Source organism: Xiphias gladius, chromosome 18 (genome assembly GCF_016859285.1).
Source record: "Xiphias gladius isolate SHS-SW01 ecotype Sanya breed wild chromosome 18, ASM1685928v1, whole genome shotgun sequence".
Classification (NCBI taxonomy): Eukaryota; Metazoa; Chordata; class Actinopteri; order Istiophoriformes; family Xiphiidae; genus Xiphias; species Xiphias gladius.
The window spans coordinates 20,982,020-21,006,980 of NC_053417.1; the positions used below are offsets into that span (position 1 = coordinate 20,982,020).

A 24,961-nucleotide genomic window follows, 5' to 3' on the forward strand; every position below is an offset into this window, starting at 1 on the left:
TTTTAGGGACATTTGAAATGTTTCTATGTATCTGTTCTTGACTCAAAACTATGTCCTTTCGTGGAGCTGTGCTTCACAGTGTTGTACTGGACTGCATTGTACTTAATGGTGTTTATTTTACTCCTTTGCAGATGTAAAGGGTGTGTCCAAATATTAGGGAAAAACATTGTCATGTGATGTAATCACCAACACAACCATGACTCCCAAAGTTAACATGGTTTTAATTTAGTGACAGTCTGCATTATAATGAAAGGCCTCTCCATTATTTAACCCAGCCATACACCAAGTAAATAGAAACAGACTCTAATCTTATACACATGTATGTACATATGCAATTAAATGTAACACGAACACAAACTATGGTCATGAATATTATTATTGAGTAGCACAGAAAGAGAGAAGTGTCAAACCGGCACACTTGAAAACAGCTTTCAGTTATTTTGGCCACTGTGGGCACAGTGGAACCTTGTGTGCTGTCCCTCGGTGTGAGGAGGGAAAAAGAGGGGAAAAGGACTCCGCCCAACGTGGGGCTCGAACCCACGACCCTGAGATTAAGAGTCTCATGCTCTACCGACTGAGCTAGCCGGGCTGTAGTGCAACCATCAGCCGATCACCATTATCTACCTTGTTGTATGTATGACTGAAAACGTACGTCGTCTGGTGAGCGCCATCAAACTCAGAGCGGGAAGGTTAGTTCCCGTATCCCTGTCTGTCTTAGACCGCCCTCTAGCGATAATATATAGCATATATATATATATATATATATATATATATATATATATATATATATATATATATATATATATATATATATAAATATATATATATATATATATATATATATATATATATATATATAGACACACACACACACACACACACACACTGTATTCGGTGGAAGAATTAGTTGGTGAGTGTTACATTTACAGCATCTTATGTTACTGTAACACTTGTTTGGTTAAAAATAATAATAATGACAATAATAATAATAAATACTCATTTAGTATAGACAAATATTTGTTTTGTGTTGTACTACTAAACTTAAAATGTAATAGATACATACATAGAATAAACTGATCTGCTACATTTACGGTTGAACGAAAACACTTGTTATTGTTGCCTTTTTTTTATTAGCACGCCATGTCTATTAGACTGCTAACTATTTGTGTTTGAGATGCAAATCATCGATTTTATTTGTTATAACAGGGTTGTGATTATTGGCGCTTGCGTAAGCCTTGTATTTACATTGTTATCTACAGTAAATTTGTGTACGGATATGACAAAGTTTTGATGCAAACTATGACAGAGGAAACTTAAGCGTTCTCTGTGTGTGTGTGTGTGTGTGTGTGTGTGTGTGTGTGTGTGTGTGTGTGTGTGTGTGTGTGCGCGCGTGGGTCGTACGTTAAGGTTACTTTGATTTCGGATACCATTGTCACAGTCACAGATGTTTTGGAAATAATTTAGTTAAGGGAACACACAAATGCTGCCACCAAACGAATTATTACCTCGTAACTGTCTTGGGAGCCGGGAGCACTGCCACCAAAAAAAACCCAAACAAACAAAAAGAAAAAAAAAAAATCAAATTGCTACTTCCTAAATCACTTTTTTCAAAATAAAGTGCCAGGCGACAGGCGATTAAAATACTGCACGTATGAGGCCATGTCAAAGTAATAGTTGTTATATTTCTAATATTTTGTCCGTGCGAGCGGTGGAAGAGGTACCCACACCCTTTACATGAATAAAAGTTGAAATTCCACAACATCAAAATAGTCCATTACAAGTAAAGGTCCTTCATTCAAAATCTTACTTGAGTAAAAGGTTCTACAGTATTATCAGACAAATGTACTTGCTATCCAACTCTTTTTAGAGGGTTATGATATATATTACATTATTGGATTGTTTCTGTTGATGCATTAATGAAGTTTGTTAGTGTTGTGGCAGTTGGAGGTGACGCAAGTTTTAACTGATTTCTATACTTTCAGGTGGTTTAATCTATAACAAAAAAAAACATTTTATAAGTTGATTCTATGTTTTGTATGTCAGATCTTAATTTGAGGCAACTTAAGTACAGTGTTTCCCTCTGAAATGCAGTATATTGGAGTAGAGGTGTAAAATGGAAAAACCCTAGTAAACTAAAAGTATTTCAAAATTCTACTTATGTAATAGTACTTGAGTAAATGTAATCAGTTACCTTCACCACTGGTCCCCACCATATTGTATACAATACCACATACGATACAATACCACCACAAACACTGGCATCAGTATCTACCATGGACACCAACGGCTCTGTGACACAGTCACGACAGAAATATGATGGAAACTGAGTATTAGTGTCATTATTACAGGTACAGTGATAATATTTATAGCAGGACATCTACATTGGTGTGCCTTGCATTTGGCAGTGATTTCTATTTTTTAAATTATCTTGTCAGCAGTTGGTGCTGGGTGTGATATAAAATAAATGAAGGTCTTAAAATTAGACTTTGAAGGACCTGCCTAAGTTGATATTTATTTTGGATAAGTATATAGCCTGAACCAAATGCCAGTTTTAGCCTGTGCTAATTTGCATTGGCTGTCCCTAGATTGGCTTTTAAAACAAATAAATCTTACCAATAAAATACATGCAGAATAGTACAAAACAAAAAGTTCAACAAAATGGTACATAAAAAACAGCACAAGAAACCAACCATATACAAAACACAAACAATTTACAAATGATGATAAAAATAAACTACCATAAAAAAGCAAGCATCTGATCATTCATGACCAAATGCATAATACTGTACAATTTGGATTAATCACAAATTTGTTTGAAATTTGCAACTGAAGTACAATATCAACTATGATGGGTCTTCCATCCTCCATCTTGTGGCCTTGGTCTTGTAGAGGGACTCTGTGTCAACAGCTAGTTTTAAGACCCTAATTGTTTAACTTTATATTGAGCTAACTTGTTGCTGCCATTGTTTCTGCGTATTGAGTAACACACAGAAATCCTTGGGCGAGGTAGAATAATTTCATTATAGAAGTACTGTAAGTCTGCAATCAACAATTATTCTCGTTATCATTAATTATTTTCTTTAATAATCAAATGACTGTTTGGTAAACAAAATGTCAGAAAATAGTTTAAAATGCCTATCTTTATGCCCTGAAGCGCAAGTGAACATATTCAGCTTTTGTTGTTAGACCACCAGTCAAAAACTCAAACATGTTGAGTTCATTATCACAGAAAACCTACAAAACTAGCAAATATTCATATTTGAGAAGCTGGCACTGCTGAATTTTTGGCACTTTTGCTTAAGAAAGACTTATCAATTAATGATGAATTGAATATTGAAACTGCTGCTAATTCATTTTCTTTCAGTCAACTAATTGACTAACCAACTATTTTTTTGAGCTCTAGAGTACTGATTGGTTTCTGGATGGCTTGGGAAATAATGAAAAAGGCATATTCAAGGCTGTTTTACGATCATTATTATTTTAGTTCATATAGTGCTCATGTGGAGCATATCTGTAAATAAACTTGCGCTTTTGGTTCAGCTGAGGAGGTCTGTTTGCACAGGACTTAATGGGAACCGGGGTCTCAGCGGAGACCCCTTAACAGTTAACACTGCTCATGGCCATGTATAGTGGGGGACAATAGGGGCCCAGCAACAAATGTCTACCCTGGGGGCCCTAGGAGGTTAATCTGGCCATGTGGTGGCCCTTGGATTCGGAGGTCCTAGGGCATTTGCTGCCTTGCCCTGTAGGTGATCCCATTTTACTATTCTGGTGTACGGTGCCATTTCCAAACAGTACTATCATTTCAGATGGTCTTGTGCTAAAACACTACGTATCCCCAAACAGTGCTCGACTCAGACCATATACAATGTGAGTTTGGAGCATCCGCTTTGAGTATCTCTCCTGTGTGCAAATTGAACTTGAACACTAGGTTCTTACGTGGGGCACGTGAAGGCACCACGGTCCTGGGTTCTCCTTCTACGTCAACGGCACTGGGCGGTTCATAGAAGGGGTTTTGAAGTGGGAGGGCCCGTCCGCTGATTTTACCAGCCAGGAGGAAAAAAGTGGGTGTTGTGCTGTGGTGTTTGGCTCTGAACGATGTATCTTCATGACGGTTTTTAAGCACATGAGCAGCGGTTCACTGTGCCTACGGACTGCAGAGGAGCGACCGGCCCAGAGCAGCGCTAACATCCATCTGTTGAGACGTGCAGCGGGGGAAGGCTAGCTCCAACCCAGCTAGGCTCAGTGACGGCAGCCCCGGATACAGAGAAGGGAGAGCCGCATCGGAGAGCCATGGGTTTCCGTAAGAAGAACAAGAGCCCCCCGGTGCTGAGCCACGAGTTTGTGATTCAGAATCACGCCGATATGGTTTCATGTTTGGCCATGATTATCCTCCTCGGCCTGATGTTCGAGGTACTGTGTGAACTGTAGTAGCCTACTGATGTTAGCTGCTGCTAGCTGTCGTTAGCTGACATGACAGCAGCACTCCGGGGGCAGGACGGCTAGCGCGTCTCTCTCCTTCCCTTCTCATGTGTCTCACTGATAGCGAAGGAAGATGGTGAGGAGGTCCAGTGGTATAGCTTACAGGTCATATACCAGTCGGCTAATCCACTGCCTCAATAGCAAATCGATACATGTATCTGGCCTTTAGCAACAAGATGATCAGGCTAAATGTATATCTGCATGCTACACATTTAAACACCAGCCCTTTGGCTTGACAGAGCAACTGTAGCTGACTAGTACCTAGTCACGTATGAATGAAACAAGATACCTCTCCTCCCACTAACCTGTCTCCACCCAAACCCAGCCACCAGACTGAAAATACTATGAATATATACATCCACTGCAGATTTGGTCTTCATCAACCTTAATCTGTGATAATAGATATGGGTTATAGCTTTGTACAAAAATATCCATGTCTCTAATTAAGGGGAAAGTGATGCCCATGGTACGCACTCATCCTGACACTATGATAGTCATTGTAGCAAAAACAGTGAACTTAAAATATACTTCATTTTTGGTAGAGACCCCTGGGAGCCCCACCAGGCAGTCTCTGGATGTCCCCAGACCCCAGTTATGGGAATCAGTGAAATCAGGATCTTGCAGTGACGCAGCAGTCGTCACTCATCACATTTGTACATGAAATGAAGACTGAATTTTTCACTTGTCATTTTTCATTTGTCAGAATCAGCCTCAGAATCAGTCCATTAATCCTGTTTCTTTCTTTGCACTCCAGGTCACAGCAAAGTTTGCCATCATGTTCATCACAGTCCAGTACAATGTAACACAAGTTCTCGGTGAGTCAGCAAGTTTATCTGCCAGTAATCATTTCTAAATAAAAGCCCTTTCTTGATTGCATATTCTGCCTCTTTAACCACTCTTTAGGTTCTAAAAGTTTTAACTTTGCGTTTCTGTGTTTTTTGCAGATGAGAAGAGTGAACCAGTGAACCTTTACCAGTATGGACCTAAAGATGTAGCCACTGTGTTTTTCTATCTGCTTATTGCGGTCATCCTTCATGCCTTGATACAAGAATATATTCTCGACGTGAGTATCTAAGATCAGCACCCATCATACTGTGTCACATATTTTTACCTTCGTAACACTGGCTTGTTATTTCTTGGTCTTTTCATTTAAATGTTTAAACAAGGTATAAATGAAACAGAAACTCTCCATCACTAACTTACCAGCTTGCAGCTTGTCTCTTTTTACATGAATTATAGTAAATCAGAATTGCTGACCCAACCAGTGTACTCTACAACAGTCTTTGTATAGTCTTTCATTTCAAAAGAATCAAAAGTATCATAGGCTCCATTACCATGTGTCGATCCTGTTCTGGCTCGACTGTTCTTTTTGGAGAGCTGTTTGTTAGTGATCAAAACCCATCCTTCCACCTTGCAATAAACACAATGACTGAAACGGTCCTACTGATATCTTTTGGCTTTGATAGCATTTTCCAGTAAGATATCAATAAGAGAAAAAAATATTTTTATATTCCTTTATTCCAAAAAAAAAAAAATCTTTTTTGTACCACCTCTACAATGTATAAGTATTTTTTTTTTTCTTTAATACCCATATCTCTTAACGGACAGGTTCATATTTTTTCATGTCTGTCTTAAAACAATAATCAGTTGCCCATATGAAAAATTAAACATGGCTGTAATTATTCCTCCTGTTCATACTGGCCGTTAAGAGATCCCTTCCGTAATGCATGTACAGTTTAAGAAATGGGGCCCAAAATCCCACGAGCCTTCAGCATGTGCAGTGGAGGATCAAACCACCAGCCCTGCTATTAACAGACAACCGGCTCTACATCCTGAGCCGCCCAGACTGAAGACAGACTTGAAAAAATGCAAACCTGTCCTTTAATTGGACAGGTTCTGCTATTACAAATTTCGTTGGAGTAGGAAAAAGCGGAAAATTTGCATGGCTGCTCTCTTTATTTTTACACAATTTATGTTATATCTGTGACAGTTATAACTCAGTTAAAGGCAGTTTTATATACACCACCTCCCTTTTCTCACTAACCAAGTAGTGAAAATGAATCCAGAATTATCTTAGTTTTGAAATGAGATGTGAGTAACTGAAAAAAGTCACCCACACTTTTATAATAAAGAGGGAGGTACTAACTGTCCCCCACATTAACATGTGATATGCTGGATTAATGTGTTCATCTTGTGCAATATTATGTCTTAATTTCAGAAAATGAACAGGCGGTTGCACCTATCGAAAACCAAACACAGCAAGTTCAATGAGTCTGGTCAGCTTGCAGCGTTCTACCTGTTCTCCTTCATCTGGGGCTGTAGCATCCTAACAGCGGTATGAAATTCAGGAGTCACAGAAACACACTGTCTCAGCCGTCATTGGGCTTTATCTCATGCAGTGTCTCTTTTTCTCTGACAGGAGGACTTTGCAACCAATCCTACTTTCTTATGGGAGGGTTACCCACACACTCACATGGTGTAAGTTAAGATTTATAGACTACTGCTCATCATGAGATCACATTTTATAACTGTGACTGATCCCAGAAAAATCAAAACTCTTCATGTATTTTGAGCTTCAACAGATTCAGCTCTGCTTTTATAATGCATGATGCATGCATATTTTTTTTTAAATTGTTTTAAATTTTTGGGAGTCATCTTATTATCTTCTATCAAAGTTTAATATCAACAATCAATGAGGAATGGTGTCAAGCTACACAGATGATGTTATGGATTCTGGGTCAGGCTGTGTTTCCTTCTCATTTTCTCACTGTTTTGATTTGTTGTGCATGTCACTGCATATTAAAGGGGTAATATGTAAGTATTTTAGTTTAAAACATTCAAAAATTAACTAAGATTATCAACTGAATGTGAAGAAATAACCGTTTTGAAGTTATTTCAAAGACGTCTGTGTATTGTCTTGCACAGATATCTACTGAAGTTAGCATGCTAACCAGCTAGCGCCAACCCGTCCTGTCTTGTAATACCACTTTGTACCTCAAGAGGCGATAGTGATAAGCTGTAGCATCCAGTCTGCCCTCCGTCCAACATGAGAGGATGAAGAAGTAATATCTGTGGGTAGGCTATAAACCTGTTTTGCAGCCATCCTCTCTTGCAACAATCCTCCACTCTTTCCTCAAGCTCAGCTTGGATTTTTTGGGGGTTACTGCCACTGGGATTTGTCCCCGTATGCCTGATGGCCAGCTTGACTATGGCACAGGGGAAGGGGAGGAGGGAGGAGAGACCAAAGAGTGCATTTCCTCGTTTCAATACGAGTGGTCACCACAACTTTCGGGTTATTTACTCCCCCCTATATGTTTCGAGTAATAATTTGACAGTTGGCCAATTCTTACACATTGCCCCTTAAAATAATGTCGTGCATGTCATTTTATTTTAAATAGTTCCAGAACATTACAGCATGCACAACACAATCTACTGTATATTAATATGGTATAACTTGTGTCCATGTTGAAATAACACCCAGGCTCTTACCTCTGCACAACTTGTCTTGTGTCTAGTTTTCAGGTCAAGTTCTTCTATATTTGCCAAATTGCCTATTGGCTCCATGCACTCCCTGAGCTTTACTTTCAAAAAGTACGGAAGGTAAGAGTCAACTAAAAAAATTGTGTACTTGAAAAATGTTTCACATTGTATGTTGCCCAAGGTTAGCAGAGCAGCAACTTATTGAAATGAGTGGTACTGCAGATATGAGATGGCACATTGGCACTAGTGAAAGAAAAAGCTGTCAACTTTAATATGGGTTTTACAGACAAGTCATCCATATTACCTTTTAACAGGTGAAGTGGTGAGGAACTTGAGTCCCTTGCTCTTGCCTTTCTATTTGTCAGGAGTAATAAACCACATAAAGATAATCTTCATTATATTAGTTACTGTCTAAGTAAAATAAATGTTTTTGTGCAATGGCCTCTGCAGTCTGTAACTTATGATGAGTGCAGTGGTTTTTATACCTCCGCTGGTTAATGTCCCTTTAACCACTGCTAAGCCCTGCTGGCATTTTCATGTGTCTCCATGAGGAATCAGCTGAGGGCTGCTCAGGTGTACAGTACAGAGCACACAGGCTTAAATATAAACTGTCACACGTCTTTTGCAGTACAAAAAAAACAAGCAAGGAGGACTTAAGGTGTTTTTTTTACTCTGATAAAACTCTTGGTGGACTTAGCAAGAAACTGAAGAAGCCATTATTTATTATTGTCCTCTCTTCGATTCCATTGAAAAAGTATCTTGCACGTGTGTGAGATCGACATACATACATTGTTTTAGAGAAAATTTGAGCCAAGTAGATGCCAGGATTTAATTTGCATAGAAAATGTATCATTGTTTCAAAGCTTAAAGGTGCTTAATGACTGGTTAATGGGCTGTGAAAGTAAAAAAAAACATTTGTGATAAAACAAAGTCTATGATATTCAGTAACAAAGTGATTAATGAAAAGGTTAAAATAGAAATAAATAGTGTTGAAATTAAAATTGAAAGAGTAAATGAAAATACATTTTTGGGTGTCATTATTGATCACAAGCTGAAAAAAAGTGAATGCTCTTCAAGCATGTTTCACTATACAGTAAATAGAATCACTGAAACCTTTACATAAATACTTCATGGCCAACATTTTAAATCTTGTAAGACTACATAAAAATGCCTTGTCATCTCAACTTTTTGTTGCTGACATGGAGCATCTGCTGTTACTAACAAAGGCTCTCTTCTCCTTTTTTTTTTTTTCTACAGGAGGACATCCCCCGCCAGCTCTATTACATTTGCCTTTATGTTGTCCACATCACTGGTGCCTACGTCTTAAAGTGAGTGAAATTATGCGTTTCTCTAGCCCTGCTAGTGTATCCTAGAATAAAGACTCTTCAAAAGCATATTCTAAGGAAATCTCTCAAAGGCCTAATATTTTCCTGGTAATGTTTGAGCATGTTTCAAACCAGCACTACATGAAATTGTTGAAAGCAGTTTTACTTTTTCCTACTCAGTGAAGTGTAAGGAAGCAAATTCTGCACACTATTCTGTGATTAACTACTCCAAATGGATATGAAAATGCTTTATCTATGGTCCAAAGGCAAGTTCTCTAAGAAGAGAATATGTAGTTCATAGTAATTCTCATAATTAAGTGTTGCTGTCCCCCTCTCTGTTCAGCCTCCACCGACTGGGCCTGGTGCTGCTGGTCCCTCACTACCTGGTGGAGCTCCTGTTCCACGCTTCACGCCTCTTCTACTTCAGTGATGAGAACAAGCAGAAAGGGTATTGTATTTAGTATTTGCTGGGTAGAAGCACCTTGCTGGTCTGAACAACCTGATGCAGTTTTCTTTTTTTTCTTTTTTTTTTTTCCCGTTGCAGTTTTACTCTGTGGGCACTACTTTTTGTCATCGCCCGCCTCCTCACCCTCACACTCTCAGTTCTGACGTTTGGTTTTGGGCTGCCCCGTACAGAGAACCAGGGCTTTTCCCTAGCTGAAGGCAACTTCAATGTACTCACCATAAGGCAAGTTCAGATTGCAACTGACTGAAGAGCCCTTAATGTCTCGAACCCAGCTAATTTACCTGTGGCATTATACTTAAAGTCTACAAAAAGCCTAAGTTTTGTTTTCCTGTTCACAAGCTGAATCGCTTTAACTTCTTGAAACGTGTCCTCCCCACCCCCCTCAGGATGACTTGTCTGGCAGCTATCTGCCTGACACAGGCCTGGATGATGTGGAAATTCATTAACTTCCAGTTGAAAAAGTGGAGGGAGCACAGCCAGAACCAGGCCTCAAAGAAGAAGACGGTCAGCCCAAAGAGTAAGCCTCACAAAAGGGAACCTACAAGGGGTGAGTATTCAGGCGCCTCAGCATCTGGTCAGTCACCCGAACAGACACAAAGTGATTCCACTGTATGTTTCAGTTTGTATTTCGAACACTTGATGTGTAAGATTTGTTTGCTGTACGGTATGTTCCCTTAGTCAGGGATGTTTCTATGCATTTGTCTTGTCAGGAGGTGCTGCCAATGGGGTTTTGAAGTCTGAGGATAAAACATCACCACGGGCAAGAAAAGCCAAAGCTTCATAGAGATGGAAGAATTGGAAGAAAAAACTGAGTGAGGGAGTTCTGACAATGAGACATTATGTCTTTACACAACTTCAAATTTTGTCTACTGCTCTCCAAAACAAATGTTTAAGCGCACTAAGAAACCTTACATAACTGTCCCTTTGGGGTTGAATCCCCCCTTTTGAAAAAGTTCAGTGTTACTGTCTGCTAGAAATGTTTATTATTAATTTGGGTTCTCTGCAGATGGGACGTTGGCAGGGCAGAGCTGGTTTTGATGCTTTAACAGGATAGGTTTAGCTCTTCAAAGTGTCCTTTTGTGTAAAACTATGATCACTTGTCGGGTATAAACTGAGTTGCTCTTCAGTAATTTGACATCGAATTAGTTAATATCACAGTACCTTAAAAAGTGAATTTTAACTTCAGGACAACTTAATATAAAGTGTTATGTACAGAGTAACTGTACGGGGTGTCATATTAAGTTTGGGCTGTATTCAGTTAAACTTGTAAAAGAGGCCACTGGTTCATGTCCCACGATTAAGACTTTCTTGCTCTGTAAGACAGCACTTCGATATTCTTCTGTTGTCTAGAGAGAATCCTAAATTAATCGCTCCAGAGGAAGATTTGTGCTATTTAGGTATTTGACATAGCGTCAGCCAGAAAACTGAAGCTTGTACTTAACTCCTTGATCATTTACTGCCATTATTTGACAGCCTCTGCCTTTGAAATCCAACATTTTACAGGATTGAGGCACTTTTATATTTTTGTTCGCTTTTATCACTAGCCTGGTAACCCGCCTGTTTCAGGGGTTCATCCAGGTAAGGTGACTTACCAAGAGGAAGCTGTACTGTAACCTGTGAAGCTGTACTGTAAGCATACAGTTATATCTTTATAATGGCATGATTGGAAACTTGAACAAGAAACAGTGTTTGAGGCTGCCCTTCAGTCTTTTATATGGTAATGTCAATGCATGATGGTTAAAGGCTAAAGACTTTATGGCTAGTTCCTACCTGTGCTGTTGAGTTTGCATCTCTCTCTCTCTCTCTCTCACACACATGCACACACACACACACACAAACACACACACACACACACACACACACACACACACACACACACACACACACACACACACACACACACAGAGGCATTCAGTGGCCTTTTTACAACTGCTGCAAGAGGTTTGAGTTATTTATTTTTGTCATATACTACAGATAGTTATTATTTTATATGCTTTGAAAAGCTATAACCAGCAAACACAGCGGTACATAGCAACTGCGTTCAGTTAATCCAAACAATACAATCTTTCTTCAAGTGTCCTTATAACGTCAGTGGGTTGTATTACTCGTTCTGCTTGTGTTGCTTTCTGTTGCCTTCTCTTTTTATTCTTGGGTATCAGGGGACAAGCTATTCACCACTTATACTATAAGTTACATCCCATATTACAATGGGAAGTGTGTTTGTGAGGGATGAGTTTGTATGCCTGTGACCTCTTTTGTGTGCGTGCGTGCGCGCGCGTGTGTGTACAGTATTGTTTTGCCTACTGTGTATGTTTGTGAATTAACTGGGCCTGAAAGATGATGACAACGATGTTTATCGCTTGTCTCATTAAAAAAAAAAATATTGCCTGTGTGCAGAGCATGAAATTTGACAATCTGTTCATTGACTCCTGCCCTGTTGGTTATATTTCACATCATATCCTGTCCTTTAGTTCACTTTTGTTGGGCCTGTCTCCGTTCCAAACATGCTTCTATGTGTAAAACACTGAGTTGTGGATAGGTGTACAGTATGTTCTATAGGATATTGGTTACTAAATGCTTCTGTGTTCTGTCTCTGCCCCTCAGATGCCCTATCCTGTGTGAGAGAGATTTTGTTATTTCTATTTGCCAAATGTGGCATGTTTTGTGCCTCCTGCTTCACCTTCTCAATGATCCTGACATTGCTATGGAGCACATGTATTGTACTGTTGGCCATACGCTTTCCTGTCATGGACCAAGTCCTGCTCCACTACTAAACCACTGTGCATGTCGGTACAGAAAAGACTGTACTACCCGTCTGCAGACAGATGGAGTTTGGAGTTTGGAGTTTTAGTCCAGCGCAGGGAGGAGTAGAAGATGCCATTCACTTTTGCTCCCTTTAGTGCTACTTACTAGGACTTTGGTGGTCTTCAAAGCCCTATGTCTGTGTGTGGCAGTGTCATAGGAGGGAAGGAGGAGCAGAGGACTTATGTACCAGCCGGTTATTCAACTGTCTCAGATGTAAAAGAGAGAAAAGAAAAAAAAAACAACTTAACCCAACACTGTACTAAAATATGTGTCAGATTTTTAAGCTATTTTTATAGAGGGGAAACTGTTGAAATTCACTGTTGTTCAGTACACACGTGTGAATATTTGTTTTGCATCCATATTGATATGATTTGGTTTTTTTTATATAAGAATGAAGCTTGCTGAACTGTTAGTGTGGCTATACATTGTGGTATGAGTGTAAAAAATTTACTTAGCCTACTGGTTTATTTAACTTCATGGCCTTATTAGAGCAAAGTGAACTCAGTTGTATATCAGTGCTCAGTTAACACTATGCTGCAGGTGTATACTGCAGCTTTCACAAATACATGTTTCATGATAGTGAAAAGCACCGTCATAATGACACTAGTCATCCACCCATCAGTTTAAAAATATGATCAGAAGAGCAATTGGTCAGTATAGTGTTTTATTTGTTCCAGTAATGCAGGTGTTTTTGTTTTTTGTTTTGTTTTGTTTTTGTTTTGTTTTTTTGTACTTGTGATTACAAGCCCAGATGTAGAACTAACAAACTCCTTTTTTTGCAAAGTGAAACCATCTGTAAGCTTTTCTTGCTCATCAGATGACACACTGGACAACAATAAGTACACGTTTAGGCTCTGAAACATGACCCAGGCTGCAGTTCACGCTTTGAGACACAATAGCCTGTATAATCCCACAGGAATGCACTTTTTTGCATAATATGCATTATGTCAGAGCACCATAACACTGCTCACTTTGGGCTGTTTGGGCATTGATTCTCAATGACTTACAAACTGAAGTTGCTCAATTAAAACTGTGCATTTTTGTAATTGTTGGAAACTAAAAAAAAAAGAGAGACTGCAGTGAATCAACTTTATGAGCAACCTCTAGGTGGCACCAATCATTAATGCATTTAAACGTGAGATCGCTAAAAAAAAGACCTGCACAGCAGAGACTCATGTTTATTGTATTCTATTCATTCTGCATTATCCTTGATTTGTTTTTATTTTGCTGCTTGTCTATAGATGTTGCGATATATTTCCTTTTCAAATATGTTGTCTCTGAACTGCTCTGATGGTATATATTTATGCAAATTCTTGTGAGTTCTGATCATTTTTCTTTGTCACTATTTTTTTATTTCATGCTTGAATAAAGCTTTTGATCATTACACAAACTCGTTGAACATATTTATTCACATGCTGCCCACAGGTTGAGTAGTAGATCTGTCAGCATGGTCACTCCACTAAAAAAAACGTGCAAAACATTGCAATTTCAGAGTGCACATCAATTTATCAGATGGCATTCATAGAGCGGGGATACTAACAAGTTATTGGCTTTTGAGGACTCCCTCTCTCACTTCCTGCTCATTACATCTTTCCACTTATTTTGAGACCTCGATTTTGAACAGTTTTCATTTATACTATCCACTGGGAATGTGTCTGGAGACATGAGGAAATATTGGCCAAATCGTACTTCTTGGCTAATTACCACCAGGGGGCAACACCGTGCTTTTTGCCTGAGGGACAGAAGCAGTCTGCAGGAGCATAGCTGCATACAGACCTGCATTAATAAATCACCAGTCAGAGTGAGAAAGACAGAAACACTGTCTTATCACACAGCATGCAGGTCAGCACTATTAAAATAGTCTTTATCATGCAGTTAAACAAAATGGATCAACTGATGGGTTATAATATGTATTTATCCAAAGCCTTAAGAGTATTTTAGATAGGACACACCTTGGCCTCACTGTTGTGCAATTTGAGTGCCCGGGCATTGTAAACATGACATCTGCATCCATGGATGGTGAGGAATGAGCACAACACAGAAAAGAGACACCTGCAGCTCATCGTTAATGTGTTGTGTTGTTTCAGAGTAATGGGTTTTCTCTGTGCAATCAGACAGCATGATGGATCAGTGGGAACCAGAGAGGCAGGCTGGAGCTCTGCAGGGTCAGCACAAGGACAGGAGTTCACACACACGCACACGCACACTGATGGCTGTATCCCCAACCTGGACATACATGACCTGAGCCCTGTGAGGGTGCGTTTCAAAAGCAAACTTGCAAAAAGAGTCCAAAAGCAGGGACCGGCTAAGGCAAGGGAAAAAATTTCTATCCCGCTCCTCCCCTTCATCCAATGAGGATAAATCTCTCACTGAATCGTCAGTATTATGTGTAATTTCCATATAAATTAGCTTCATTAAAAGGGGAGTACGTTCTTATTTAACGAAGCTCATTTGAAATTCTGTATTTAATAAGACATGTAATCCCAGACTTGCAGACTAATAGCCAACAATTAGCAGGACTGGAGCGTCTGGGTGTGTGTGTGTGCACGTGAGCCTTTGTGTTCGTGTATGTGTGGGTCTGTTTAATCTCTTGGAAGTATTGTAGTCCTTCAATGTTATTTCCATTGATTGTCTCAAATGAGCAAATTGGGCAGCTGCTGCTCTGCCAGCCAGGTTCATTTGCAGTGATCCATGAAGCTCAATGGAGATCTAAGACATTCGTGACCTCACGGCTATTTGAGGGCAAGCAGACGATTGGGGAGTATGTGAGGTGAGCAATAGAGCAGGTGTAGACCGATGAAGGACAGAGAACGGGTGGAAACATCTGGAGGGATCAGGGGCATGGGAATGAAAAGCAGACGGGAGTGAAGACAAAATGGTAAAGGAAGTGAGAGGAAGAGAAACGGGCAGAGCAATGTCGAGCAGAGTGCTATGATTTACAGTACAACTAAGGAGAATAATGGAGGGGAGAGTGTGGGTGTGTGTGTGTGTGTGTGTGTGTGTGTGTGCGTGCGTGTGTGTGTTGTGAAGAGGACAGCAGTGCCCTATCAGTGTCCATCAGAGCCAGCAAATGCAAATTTGCACAATTCAGATAAAAAGAAGAAAGGTGAAATAAAGAGGCTAAGGTGAACAGTAAGATAAATGAAAGAGACTACATGACTGGAGGGGAGGAAAGAGAAACAGAAATACAGGAAGAGGCAGACAGAAGACAATTTTCATCCAGCATCACTCCTCATGAAATGGCTTTTAGTGTGTGCATGTTTATGTTTGTGTGTGTTGAGGTATAAGCCACTGTTTAAATCAAGGTCAGTCAATTTTGAAATAAATTCTTATTTAGAAATAGCTTGGGAAAAAGCAAAATTGGAAAAAAAAAAAAAAAAAAAAAAAAGGGAAATTGAGGGAAATGCAGAAAGAAGAGTAACAATAAGAGACAAAAGAGACAAAAAAAGCTAAAAGGCTATAAGGCTAAACATCACTGTGTGTGTGTATGGAAGTTCATTAATGACAAAACAACTGAAAGGGCACTGAACAAATTTAAATGGAAATCATTCTCCAAGACGTAAGCAAGCAAAGGGACACATTTATAAGCCAGATTTGAAGAAGCATTAGGGCCTTTGTTTAGTATCCCGTTGCACATTCTCATTTTTGGAAGGGTGTGTCCTTTGCAAACAATCTCAAACTGATAGCAAAAGAAAATCCAAAGAATTTGACCTGCACATTTAGTGTTGAGGCCCTGTCACACCAGCGTTTAAAACAGGAAAATCTTGCAGTGAAGTTAGTTCATTTCAGTGGCACCACTGCGATCAGTAAATTTCCTCACTCGGGCGAAGTAAATTTGTGCTAATTTTTCACATTTAAATCATCTTTGGTGAACACAAATATGCACCGTTGACCAAGCGGCCTAGACAGTGCTGACCTTCATGGAAGCGGAAAGCCAGACAGTCCAAAATGGAGGAAGCTATCATAGCTTATTAGCTGTGTTGCAACATACAGTTTTATTGAACCCCCTGTCACTGAATATAAACTGCTCCACAAAAGGGGAATGTTTGTAGACTCTTATGAGACAGGACTCAATACAAATACAGCTTTTGAAGAGACTGTGTGAACTTCCCATTAGAAACCAAGCGAACAAGCTAGCTAGCTCAGAGAGCCGGGACTGACTAAAGTTAGCATGTCCCTGGACTGTTAGAGTGTTAACTGTCTGCTCACAAGCTACAGTAGTTCACCAGCTAGCCTTGCCAATACTCTCTACATCAACAAGCCTGTAGCATCAAATATTTTGCGAAGACGTGCAGATGGATTTTGCACGGATGAATTTCTTACGACGTGGTCACACTTTCTCTCGTGACTGCACCCACAGTAACTTCAGGCCCCCCTCCCAGCGCGGTCCACCGGCTTTGTCATTTTCCTCCAGACAGAACTATGGAATAGATGTGAGCCAGCATATAGGCTTGTCCTTTTGAGGCAGACTCTGCCAAAACGGCTGGGGAAAATTATGAGAGCACACGATGAACTGAGTGCACTCAAAATCAGGATTTTATACTTAAGCCTTGTTTCATGCTTCTAAATCTGTCCCCGTGTGCTCTTAAATCGAGATTGATTACAGCTTGAATTTGTTCTGTGCTCACTTAGTAGTTTTACAATTAATAAACTGTCCTACATATGAACACTGTTTTTTTAAGAGTTTTTGCGGTTAGTCTTCGCTGCTCTAGGGAGTTTGCAGTAGCACATGATAGTGTGTGGCATGTAGCAGTGTGAGCTTATAGAGTTTCGTGAAGACCTCAGTCATGGAGTCAGCACGTGTCCTTTTTGCCTCAAGCGTTCACATTAATCAACACAGAAATCAACAAAAATGTAGACGGAATATAAATATGATTTACGCATGTCCTCTAGACTGTGTGGAATGTTTTCTTTGCGCTTGCAGCTGTGCATCCGGAACAGGAATATTAACACAGCTACACGCATGTGCATGCACACACACATGTCCCAGCCGGCGACTGGGACAGCTGACAGCACTAGCAAGGTCACGTGTGTTCATACGGTCTCATCTGCTCCTTCACTGCCTGCTCTCTCTCGGTAACACTCAGATGAGTGCACAAACACTCAGTTTGTGCACTCTTCCACTGTGACGGTAAACACACAGTCCCAGGCTTCATCTTCCTTTCTCACTTTTTTCTCCTCCTTTGTGGGTTTTGTTTTTCTAAACAGCAACTTAATCGGCCCTCGAGGCTTTCGAGCCAGTGATTCAACAACTGCCCCCGTTTTTGCTTTATCTGTTCAATCATGTTCTATTGATTTTGCATTGGACGATGCTGAGGTAGGTTTCGCAAACAGAAGTGGGACTGCACCATATGGTGGAGTCATAAATGTATGAAAAACTAATTGTTTCCCACAGCACCGCCTTTATCTTTCAACCTTGTCTTCTCATTTCTTTTTCTCCTCAGTGACCTCTGTGTAATTTCCTTCCCTTTTGATTACTATTTAATACATTATATTGTATATCCATTTGAGTGCTAATAAACTTACTTCAAACTGCGTCTATATAGTCGAGGCCACCACTTAACCCTCCCACGTCTTCATATGTGGAGAATAAAGATGGCAGCTTCCTAGCAATATGTCTCCTTTGTGTGTGAAGTGCTGTCTCTACTTCAACAGCCAACTAGGTGCTCAAGTATCTAATCTTTTGAAATAAAAAAGGCCCTGGTAAAGGCCCTGCGCTGATACACAATGGTGTAAAAAAAATAAAGATGATTCAAGTTCCAGTTAGTCATCTAGAGTTGTTAGAGTAGTTTGGTTTTTTTTTACATTTAGCCATGTGTCTCCAACATAACTTTCACCTCAGCGTCCGAATTCAAACTGGGCAAAGGTGTTGTTATTGGTAGAGACTGATGTTAAGAAAAAATATCATTGGCTAACATTAAACCTTGAGGTATATAATAAATGTATTTATCTGGTTCATAATTCATAGTGTATACTCCATATTCACTACAGCACATACTAATAAGGCTTCGACTAACACTTACTTTAATCGTTGAATAATCTATCAGTAATTTTCTTGTTTAATCATTTGGTATATAAAATGTCACAAAATAGCAAAAGATGCCCCTTACAATTCTCCAAAGTCTTCCAAAAGCTCATTTTGTTTGATCAACAGCACAAAAACCCAAACTAACTGTCATACTATCACATACTATAACATAAAACCAAACTGGAACTTGGGAATGCCTGGTATTTTTGTTTGAATAATTACTTGAGTGATTGATTGATAACACCAGCTATCTTTCAATTGATTTTCCGTTGATCATTTCAGTTCTACATACGGATGTAACAACATTCTCTGCATATGCGTTGCCTCATTTCTCTGTCCATGTCTCACATCTATCTCTCTCTGTGTGTGTGTGTGTGTGTGTGTGTGTGTGTGTGTGTGTGTGTGTGTGTGTGTGTGTGTGTGTGTGTGTGTGTGTGTGTGTGTGTGTTTCTTCTCATTACATTTAATTTTCTGCCATTTCCATTTTCTTTTAGCCTTAGGCAGCACAATGGAATTTTCCAAATGATGGACAATAAGTACCATAATAATGTGGCTTTAAATATTGTGGAACTGCAACCTGGAGCCAGCTGGCTATAGAAAACAATTCTCTACTGTTTCACTCCATCAAGAACAGGCCTAATGAATTAAAGGGTTCCACTCAAAATGCAATGGTGGCAGATATTCTCAAACGCATTAATGTTTTCAAAAGATATATTTAAAAGAAATTATTTGTAAGCAATGGTCTAAAATAATTATGGTTTTCAATAGTAATCCAATTATAACTTTGCTTCGATGTCATAATAATTTCGTAAAAGTATAGTAACTTTTATGTATTTAAGAATGAAATTTCAATTATTCTGCCTGTTTTCACCCATAATTAATGGATGGCTGTTAAAGAATCATGCCAGTAGTTTTGCCTGCTGAAGCCCATTTATTACAAACATTACTGCCAACCATTGTACAAAGCATACAGTCATGTTTTATAATTCTGAATGTCTTTTTCATACCTTCCAGGCAGCCATTAGTTTCCTCTCATTTCCATATGATATGAATATCAACTTGTGTTCTGTATTTGAGTAGCTGAAATAAGAAAAATAACTTATGGTCCTTTAAGGAAAGGCAATCAAATAACGATTACAGTATCTAGATTCTTTATATTTTAGTTTAGTTATTAAAAAGTCTACAGTGTTGTCATGTTAAACGTGTGCCCACTTGTTAACAGTGTAAATTACTGATGTCAAACCTTAAAGAATAACTTAGGCTGAAAAGCAGCCTGCATTACAAACCTCTCTGGTAGAACATTTCAAGTCTGGTTCACCTCTGACTTATGCTCTTTTGCAAATTTATGGATAGATTAATGAACAAGCATACCAGGCACAGGTCCAGGGGCCCAAAAGGTCAGGGGGCCTCTAGACCAGAGGTCAGTTTACTTGTCACAAGGAGTACTATATAGTCTGAGAAAACAGTTGTATAACGTCCTCTGTAGCTTTGAATTGAGCTTTCCAAAGGCTGGGAGAATAACCCGGATGATGCATTGAAAACTGAAAGTAGAGGGTTTTGGAAGAAGTGGGCATTTAGGAGACAAGCGAGATCTGATCAAAGATGCTATTGATTTGCATGATGAAAATATGGGTGGATCCGGTGTTTTTGCAGCTTGACCCATACTAGGGCGTTTCAGTCAAGGATGACTCTGAGGCTTCGAGTTTGACCTTTCTTCTTTAAATCTGTCCCCCTTCAGTTTGTCTTTACTGATAATCCACTAATACCATTTAGAGTTAAGTGTAAATAAACTCTCTGGAATATTGTATGCTTTGTGATGTTGTAGTCATGCAGTCAGTCTGTCCAACATACAATATCTCCTCTTTGTTACTGACAAATTATTTCAACGTCAGTCCTTGCCATTCCACTTAAAAGATACACACAACCTAAATGGTTGGTATAGAAAAGCATATTTTATCACGAAGGTCACCTACAATAATACGTTTTGTAAAGTGATTATGACTCTGTGATGCTCATTGGTATCATTAACAGTTTCTCTTCTCTCTTTACAACCTTTTACTTGCATTAAGCTTTTACGCTTGCATTTATTGCTTCAGTACAGCCTGTCAGTAGACCTCAAATGTGCTCCAAGTCTAATTTCTTTTAAAGGAGGCTTAAAACGTCTCTAAATCCTTTGGCTAGGACTTATCCCTCTATGTGTATGTGTGTCTATGAGTGCATGTGTTTATTAAAGGGTTACAGTGTAACATGAAGCACACACATTTGTTTGGCTGTTTTTTGGGAAATGAGCAGTTTATCTCTTTGTGTATGACATGCACAAAGGCGATAAACTTTAATAACATGTTTTGGGTTATGCTCCTGTAAACATGCTTAACATTTTCTCATAAATAGTAGGCTCTTGAATTTAAATTCTTAAGGATATTTTTCATGAGATTTCTGATTTCCAAGAACATTCACATTTTCGCATGTCTCACTTGAGTTATATTCAAATCACATTTTCTTCTCCTTAGTGGTTCTTTCAGTTTTGCCTGAGGAATTATGCCTGACCCATGAGGCTAATTGCTTTAATCCTTCTCCACAACCCTATTTCAACACTTTCTTACTCTCCTTAGTCTCTTAGTTTTCTCCTTCTGTTTTGCACTCCCTCCCTCACCCTCCCGCTAAAACTGGTGTAGCTCTATCTTATTTTCGCTCCCTCTATGTCCTTTCAAGCAACAACATTTCCTCTCCTCCTCTATCACACTGACAAATCTGCACTCTCTTCTTCTGTCCCCCTTTGTCTACTTTGTGTTTCTTTAACACCTATAGGTTTTCTCAGTCACCCTTCTCTTCAGGCAATGGGCACCATTTATCATTATCTGTGATCTTATTCTTAAACTGCCTTAAACTAGACTCCACTATCTCATCGTCTTGTCTCACTTCTCTCTCACCTTCCTCTCCTCATCTTCTTTCATTCCCACTGTCATTGACAGAATAGGATCCTGACTCATGATGTGTGTGTGTGTGTGTGTTTTTGAATGTGTATCTGTCCATCTATCTGTGCTCTTGCCTGCCTGGTATCACCATGGTGACGGATTTTGGTGCTGTCTGTCCCTGCTTTGTATATCTTGGCAGCAGCCGGGGCACTGTGTCGACGTGTCCCAGTTCATAGGCCACCCAGCTCCGACGTCACTGCTCCACGCTGACCCTGCCAGCTCGCATATGGAGCCCACATATGGGCCTCATCTATAAGAGATAGGTGGCCTACAGGAGCCACAGTCCCTCCAGTGAAACAAACCCAGATCACAGAAGGCTGGCTCCTGCAAAAAGGCCGCAGGGATGTGAAGTGACATTTCAGTGTTTGTCTGTTTAATGAGGAGTAACAACCGAGTTTTGATAGAAGAACAAGCCTTTTACTTAACATTTACATGTTATCTGTAACATATTAGTGCTGCAAATTACAATTATTTTCACTATTGATTAATTTGCCTTTTTTTTTTGATTAAATCGATTAGTAGTCCATGATTCAACAAAAAATTGTCAAAAAAAACTTTGTAGAGCCTAATGTGACTCCTTCAAATGTCTTGTTTAGTTTAAGCAAATGTCAAAATACCCCAAAATATTTAGTTTACAGTAGAAAATTCTCAGATTAGGAATCAGAGAATATTTGGCATTTTTCACTATTTTTGCTTGGGAATTGACTCCAGTGATTATTTGAGTATCAGAATAGTTGCACATTAGTTTTCTGGCACTTGGCTAAGGACAAGTGGGACAGGAAGACGAGTGTTTCTGATGTATAGAATTTGTCAACTATTATAACTTCTCCTACGAAGACATATTTTATATTATTGTAACTGTGTTTTACTATATTATCATTCATTATCTGTTTATATAGGAGGTTCCACATGTTGCCCACAGTAGGAGTTACAGTTGTCGACAAATACACTGATAAACAGTTATATCGGCTTCCAACTAGTGATATAACCATTTACCAAATTTTTATATGCTGCTTACTGATGCTAAATAGGGGGACTTAAAGTGAAGTTTTACCTAGTGTACAAAGTAATATATCTATCATGACCAGCAGTATCAGTTTTTAGATTTTCGTTTTCACCAAAGTGTGTGAATAGATATGATGTTTATATTTGAGCACGGGGACTTATGTCACAACTTAAATCAGCTGTAGGTTTCTCTTTCACAAAGACCAAAATATGAAAGGTTACAACTGCATGATCTATAACATGTTACCTACTGTTACCTACATAGAATATATTACACATATTACTACATATCAAACATCCTGATTACTCACACATACATTACGTATTACTCACAACAGTTTGGTCTATAATTGGCCTACGTTTTTGCCTTAGAGAAAGAAAATATTAGTAAATTAGAGCTGAAACGATTAGTTGAGAACTAATCCTTTCCCGACAGAAAATTAACTATTTTTATAATAGATCAATGATATGTTATGAATCATTACCAAACATTTTCTGCTAGCTTGCATTCCCAGCTTGCTGCTTTTCTGTGTTGTTAGAGAAATCTGTTTGGGGTTTTGAACTTTGGTCAGACAAAACAAACAATCTGAAGATGTCACTTTTGGCTCTTGAAAACAGTGACGGGTGTTTTTCAGTATTTACTGACAGTTTAAGGACTAAACAATAAATCAAGAAAATAATTAGTAGATTTATCAAGAAATAAAAATAACTGTACAAATAACTACAGATTCTTAACCCTGTGAGAAAAATTAACACTTTCCCTTGATGAAGAAAACTGAGGACATTTGTTGACATCGGCATTTTATAATATATTTAACTTACATAAGAGGAAGTTAAAAACTATAGATTTAAGCGTGTATCAACTAAATTTAATATTTTTTTTAGATTAATGTGCCCTATACTTACACATGAACTACAGCCCAACTGATATTGGTTTTTTTTTCAGGCTGACAGCCACCTGATATTGATAGTTGAGAGTTTATATATATTGGCCTGGCCAATATCTGTCTAGCTCTTAAGTGAACCCACTGTGAGATAATTTAACATTATCGTCAGGTTTTCACTAGAATATATCACAGGCTGGTACACACAGAAAATTATAAACCTGGTTTGTTCTGAAACATCCCTCTGTAACTGAAAACAACAGAAATCATGTAATAAGTGTAAGGATACTATAGGTTACAGCAAAATGAGTCCATATGGAAACATCATAACTTAAGTAATAGGGCGTTTGACAAGTTTTGATTTAAGCATGTATCATCTAAAAACTTTAATTAAATTATTATGTAGTTTCCTGTGGTAGTATACCCCATAGTGATACAACTGAACCACTGTGAGTTAAAATTTGTCATCACTTTTTTATATGAGAGAGAATTTTGAGAGTTTTTAGGCTACAGAATAAATTCTTAATAAATGTAAGAATACCATAGAGGGGGTCGTGAGATGATTAATAAGTAAGAAAAAAAGAAGAAAAAAAACAACAACTTATCAGCTACATTACAAAATTAGTTTACTCTCTTACATTGCTATTTTTTGTGAATAAAACACATTCAGTTATCAACTGCTTTCTTCAAGTCTGGAAGTTTGTATGTGTGAAGTACAACCTTTGACGTGGATTTGCAAGTTAACTTTGTTTCGTTTTAAAGGGGTACCAGTCATAATGATTGGGAACCACTGTTGTAGATAAAAGCGATATAATAATCCATATAGAAATATCATAAGAAATAGATAAGACAATAGACAAAAAGTAATTAGACTATAACGTAGACACTTAAAGATGAACATAGAAATCATTTGCCCCCAACCTTACTTTGCATGAAAATGAGTTTAAAGGACCATGCCAGTGCTTTTGCAAATTTCACTTCCATAACTACAAATCTTGTACACTTTAAAATTTTTGCTGACCACTTTTGAATGCACGCTGTGCAGCTTTAAGATTTACTTTTCTTCGATCCTGTCAGCTGTGGGCTATTAAAACTTGTTCGAGATGTCTTAAGTCTGCAAGTGCAGATTTTTATCAATAATGCATTATTTTTACGTTGTAATGCAATTAAAGGGAAGATTGATCTGAAAACTCCGCATTAAAACATTGGTGGGGGCATGTTGTTTAAGGCAGCAGTGAGACAATGAAATACAATCCAGGAGGTCTAGTTGGAGTAACAGATTAATGAATTTAAACACTTATCAAATGCCAAAAAACACTTTACGACGGTTTTTAATACTCAATGAAAGCATTTTACAACTCTAGAAAGTTATCACAACTATTTTATCTTTTGTTGCAACACTTCTGAAGTAAACAGTGGAAACACACCATTCATGTTACAAAGTAATCCACCAGGAATGTGCACTTTGCACGTATTTGATTGGCCACTGCATTGCCTTGCTGGATGATTGA

The 24,961-nt window shown here is 38.7% G+C and overlaps 1 protein-coding gene and 1 non-coding gene across 2 annotated transcripts; one reads left to right on the forward strand and one right to left on the reverse strand.

Moving 5' to 3' along the window:
- Nucleotides 1-516: 516 nt before the first annotated feature.
- On the reverse strand, nt 517-589 carry trnak-cuu. Its single transcript has one exon. It is a non-coding gene; the product is annotated as a tRNA-Lys (tRNA).
- A 3,437-nt stretch (nt 590-4,026) lies between these two features.
- Nucleotides 4,027-12,588, forward strand: zgc:113278 (uncharacterized protein LOC541528 homolog). The gene is made up of 11 exons (XM_040153292.1): nt 4,027-4,413; nt 5,237-5,297; nt 5,427-5,545; nt 6,701-6,817; nt 6,902-6,960; nt 7,998-8,082; nt 9,220-9,290; nt 9,631-9,735; nt 9,832-9,975; nt 10,140-10,300; nt 10,464-12,588. Exons 1-11 carry the CDS (start codon nt 4,294-4,296, stop codon nt 10,535-10,537), a joined length of 1,116 nt encoding a protein of 371 aa, XP_040009226.1. The 5' UTR covers nt 4,027-4,293; the 3' UTR covers nt 10,538-12,588.
- The last annotated feature ends 12,373 nt before the right edge of the window (nt 12,589-24,961 follow it).

Bases quoted from the DNA above. Each gene is read 5' to 3' on its own strand.
- zgc:113278 (XM_040153292.1), top strand. From the start codon at position 4,294: ATGGGTTTCCGTAAGAAGAACAAGAGCCCCCCGGTGCTGAGCCACGAG. The intron at 5,298-5,426 runs GTGAGTCAGCAA...TGTTTTTTGCAG, and splicing joins CAATGTAACACAAGTTCTCG to ATGAGAAGAGTGAACCAGTG. The intron at 8,083-9,219 runs GTAAGAGTCAAC...TTTTTTCTACAG, and splicing joins ACTTTCAAAAAGTACGGAAG to GAGGACATCCCCCGCCAGCT.